Here is a 5,255-nt window from a genome sequence, read left to right on the forward strand (position 1 = left end):
CAAAAAGAAATAACAAAGACCTGAGTGACGGCAACTTCATACTCTCTCTAAACCAGACTATAAACGTTCATGGTTACACATAGTTTTAGTTGTGTGTTGGTCCGGACATACTTCCGGATGGCTTCTCAGCCAATCGCATACTATCTATAACATTGTCTTACACGACCAACCCACAAGAGCTTTCTCTTTTTGATGAAGGCAAGTAGGAGTTCTTATGAACCTACCAGTGTTCTTATTTGGTATTCCATTGAGCACGAATAAATACTTTCTTATAAAAAAACCCCAAACACCCCCCCCCCCAAAAAAAAAACCACCCAACAAAATAAAAAACAAAACAAAAAACAAAAAACAAAAAAAAATAAAGAAAAAAAAAATACAAACAAACAAAAAAGACAAAAAAAAACAACAACAAACAAACAAAAAAAAACAACAAAAAAAAACAAACAAAAACAAACAATAAGAACACAAACAAAACAAACAAACAATGAGCTTTTATATAGAGCAATATCCACTAAGCCTGCTCAAAGCACTTTACATGGGTCCCTGACCAACAAGCAACACATAACATGTAGAAGGAGACATGACGCCTATTAGGTGATATTACAATTATTTCCGACAGAACAACGCCGCTGTTAACGGCCAGGTACTCATTTTACACCCCAGTACGCCGAGAGAATGTGAGTAAAGAGCCCTTTACCATTGACCCAACTAAGCGCCGAGCGAGGCTCGAACCCTGGACATTCCGATCCGAAAGCAGGTGTCATACCACAAGACAACACATAGCCTCACTCATTTTACACATTTGACTCGTTTCAGAATGCGCCACAGACTTCTACGAGGATGAGATCAAACACAATTCAAACTCAGAAATATTCAGACCCAAATACAAGTTCTACGAAGAGCTACGAGACATTCGGAAGGAGAAATACTTTGTGCTAAAATTACGCCAGAGCCCAGGCACCAAAAGACGGTTGCTGGCAAACGAGGCAGCCGAGAATCGGGGAGAGTCAGAGGGTGTTAATGAATCCAAGGCGTAACCCTTTTAAAGTCTGGGTTAGATTACGTTCTAACTGGATACACGTCGTTTCCAAGAGAGAAAAAAAGAAAAAAATGTGTGTGAGAGAGAGAGAGAGAGAGAGAGAGAGAGAGAGAGAGAGAGAGAGATAGAGAGAGAGAGAAGGACAGACACAGAGAGAGGGAGAGATAGATAGAGAGAGAGAGAAAGAGAGAGAGAGAGAGAGAAGGACAGACACAGAGAGAGAGATAGATAGATAGATAGATAGAGAGAGAGAGAGAGAGAGAGAGAGAGAGAGCCGTGTGAGAGAAAGAGAGTTAGAGAAAGAGAAAAGTGATAGATAGAACTGATACCGATGTGACTCGGCTTCATCAGAATCCAGAGACGCATGGCTGTTACTACGCTCTCCGTGTGAAAATGACCAGATCTGCAATCAGAAATAGATGAATAATAAGAAAAATAATGATTTGAAAAAGTGAATTTCATCTGTACGTTTAAATCTGATTAACCCTGTACAACTGGGATTTCGAATCTAGTTCAATTTTATATTTTCCCAAAAAAATGTTTTCATTTCTCTTTTTACTAATAATAGTTATCATTCCAAAGGAATTTCGACTTTAAAAATGTTGAAAACTTTCTGGTTGTCAGATCACAACACCATCACATTGCTTTATGAAGGTGATCGCCAGCTTGGAGATTGTATAATCATAAAACACATGTATAGTATAGTGTCAAGTAACAAAGAATAATGATCAAAATATTTTTAAAAAATCCACTTGACTCAGGTATAAATGAACAACCTGGCCAAAGACAGTTTAATATCGTACTGCACAAGTATGATTTTGTATGATTACAAAAACGCGCAAAGTAGACAGCATGCACATTATGAAATGACTGTTTGGTTCTTTATGTCTAGCTAGGGGATTTCATGAAGAATCGGGAAGCGTATTGAATGTAATGAAACCAGTAGGTAGGCTATATACATTCACTATCAATTCTTTATTTATATCATTATAGGGTAGTCTTTCCGAGCCATTATTGGTCCATGGAGCCGGAGTTTATCCCGATTCTATAGCGTGAAACGAACACAACGAAGGCAACTTTGGAAAGACCCTAGTCTATCACAAAAGTACTTTCCACTGGATTTAGTAAACCCAGCTACCCAATCATTTCTAAGTAGAGGGGGTGTCAGAACGAATATCAGTATAAGCATTATTTATTATCTATAGGAATACTGATTCCACTGGGACTAATGTTTCTAGGTGTATATTTATCAGTTCTTCAAAAAAACTGTGTCTGACCCATCACCCCAAAATGCTATTGTGTCAGGGTTAATTTGACCCCGGAAAGTGATTTTAGAATTGAAATCATAGCAAATACTGAAATATAAGAAAATATATTTATTTTCATAATTGAACTTCAGGCTTGACTTATATAGATTTCGAGTTTATGTAAAGATCTTTGTTATGGAGACTGAGATTTGTTTCTTAAACTTCTAAAAACTCAAAAATTCATAATTGTGATTAACTGACGTGCACTTATTTGCAGGTCTAACAACTTAACCCAACTATGGGTTTGATATTACTGTGTTTTATGGACAATATAATTATTTGTGGTGGTTTGAGAGTATTTCCATTACAACAATGATCCCATAACCATTTTGGGTTATCAGACCTGCAAATATGTACACATCGTGATTAAACATTCTTACTTTAATTTCAATTTTGTTTATCTGGATATTTTTTTTCTGACATAAAACCGGATTGACACGACGAATCACATGCCGCGTGTACTTATTTGCAGGTCTGATAACCCAAAGTGGTATAATAATAATAAAAAAAATAAAAAAATAAAATTCCCTTTTTCATCCCCAAGAGGAAATTTGTCTTTAGGGTTTATTCCAAGGGAAGAATGGAATACCCCAGGCGTCAGCCGCAGTGAAGCGCCGCAAAGTGAGCTAGGGCTAGGTGACTTGCTCAAGGCCACACAACGCAGCGGCGGGTGATCAAACTCGTTACCTTTTGGATACGAAGCAATGATCGTACCGCTGAGCAACGCTGCCCCTAATTCATTGTTGTAATAGAAATACTCTCAAACCAATGCAAAATATTGTTCATTACACCAATGTTAAATCAAGCCTATTATTGCAGATTATTGCAGATGATATCGCGTTAGTTTCCAGTACACACAGAGACGCCTCAGAGAAACTAAACGTACTACACAAGAACGCCTCGAAAATTGGACTGAAAATAAATTTCGATAAGACTGTGTACATTAGGGTAAATCCAAAACATGACAGTGAAATTAGGATAGATGAACATATAATTGAAGAGGTAACAGAGTTCTCCTACCTCGGATCCAAAATAACAGACGACGGAAATGCAGAACACGATATCAAGTACAGAATTCAAAAGGCAAACCAGGCTTTCGGCATGCTGAAAAACTTTTGGAAATCAAAGCAAATAATGAGAAAGACAAAGCTGAAAATATACAAGAGCAATGTTTTAAGTGTACTGCTTTATGGAAGTGAAAGCTGGAAAATGACATCCTCCTTAATACAGAAACTAGAAGCCTTTCAGAACAAGTGTTTAAAAAGAATTTTTAATTTATTTTGGCCTACAAAAATAAGAACAGTGGATCTATTAAAGAAAGCTGACTGCACTAGCATTGATAGCCAAATAAAAAGAAGAAGATGGCGTTGGCTGGGTCATGTGGCCAGAATGGAAAAAGGGTCACTTCCCAAGACAGCCTTGTACTGGACAGCAGATGGGAAGAGAAAGCGGGGAAGACCCAAAGAAACCTGGCGAAGGACGATGGAGAAAGAATTAAAGGAAGCAGGCCTGACCTGGAATACAGCCACCGCAAAAGCAGCCGATCGCAAAAAATGGAGATGTCTGGTGGATGCCCTATGTGCCTCAAGGCCCGAAGAGGATTAAGTAAGTAAGTATTATTGCATTCGGTCATCAAACCTGAAAAAAATCATATTTTTGCAGGAATAATGATATATATTATGTGCATATAAATCCCATATCTTGTGACAATCTGTGTAAAATAGACAAACAAACAAGCTAAAACAAAAAAAAAAACAAACAAACTATTCGCCATTTAGCTTCAACGTTGATAACTAATGTAATAGTTTTATATGAATTCTATTTCATTTTTCTATCTAAACTGCGTGATAATTTCATTTCGATATGTATTCAATGATTTTTTTAATGTACGGTGCTAGCTGGTGCTTATGAATATAAAGAGGGCATCTGAAGAAAACTAGATACAAATACAAAGGTGAAAATAGAAAAAAAGAAGCTTTAAATTGAAGAAAAAATGAAACCAAAGACGTTTCAAGTGTAACCCTTCGTCAGGAAAACAATAATCAGAGGAGCATTGAAAACTAATAACAAAATGTGACCCATCGTCTCAAAACGGTATTATGTCGGAACGAATCATATGCTTGAAAGCCGAATTAAATGTTAAACTGGTCAAAAATATAAATTGTTGGCATTAGCACCCTAAAATATGATATTCATTCTCCTCAATAAAACATACAAACTCAACATAAGTCTGATATTTCTGGCTATAAATTCGATTTTCAACATATTAACCATCCCGACTTAATACCGTTTTGAGACGAAGGGTCTCAAATGTGATGAGAATTGTAGCATGCAGGTTTGCACCCGCTAGTATTGTTTCAATTTGATTCTATTTTCACCTTTTCGTTTATCAACATAAGCTTGATTGTCACTGAGAGAAGAGTTGTTGTTGTCCGATTGTTTAATAACTGATGCCTTTGTATACCTGGTTACAAAACCCGTTTCATGATAAATGATGAGGGTTATACAAAGATAGAAAAGAAGACTAGCAGCTTGGAGTATTTTTTTCTATTTAGAGATCATCTAAAACTATTAGAGTAGTTTCCCTTTCCTAATAACAAGTGGTGTAATCCGTTACTATGGGCAATAACAATAAGTTACTCCTGAAGATTAGCCACCAAACAAGCCAAGCTGCTCATCTTTCCTTCTTTATCATGTTTAGTTTTTATAAGAATATATGCAGGGTTCTACGTCAATGCTGATGCTCTATAATAGAATATGTATATAACGATATATGAACTATTATATCATTGTCTATTTTTCTAGGTTTTGTAGTTTCAATGACAAAATAAAGCCAAAAAAAAAAAAAAAACAACCCAAAAATAACAAAAACCCCAACAAACTGTAATATTAAAATGGGCATGTGATTG

General features: G+C 36.3%; 1 protein-coding gene across 2 annotated transcripts in view; it reads left to right on the plus strand.

The window, feature by feature from the left end:
* Positions 1 to 1,158, plus strand: part of LOC144966468 (arrestin domain-containing protein 17-like) — a 37,167-nt gene extending 36,009 nt beyond the window's left edge. For both annotated transcript variants that reach the window (XM_078903044.1, XM_078903045.1), the window contains exon 9: positions 817 to 1,158. In XM_078903044.1, coding sequence (XP_078759170.1) covers positions 817 to 1,037 — 221 coding nt within the window. In that variant the 3' untranslated portion in view covers positions 1,038 to 1,158. The remainder of the gene's footprint in view (positions 1 to 816) is intronic.
* Positions 1,159 to 5,255: the final 4,097 nt, after the last annotated feature.

This window comes from Berghia stephanieae, chromosome 2, assembly GCF_034508935.2.
Source record: "Berghia stephanieae isolate SIO BIC M18660-M18661 chromosome 2, UCSD_Bste_1.3, whole genome shotgun sequence".
NCBI lineage: Eukaryota > Metazoa > Mollusca > Gastropoda > Nudibranchia > Aeolidiidae > Berghia > Berghia stephanieae.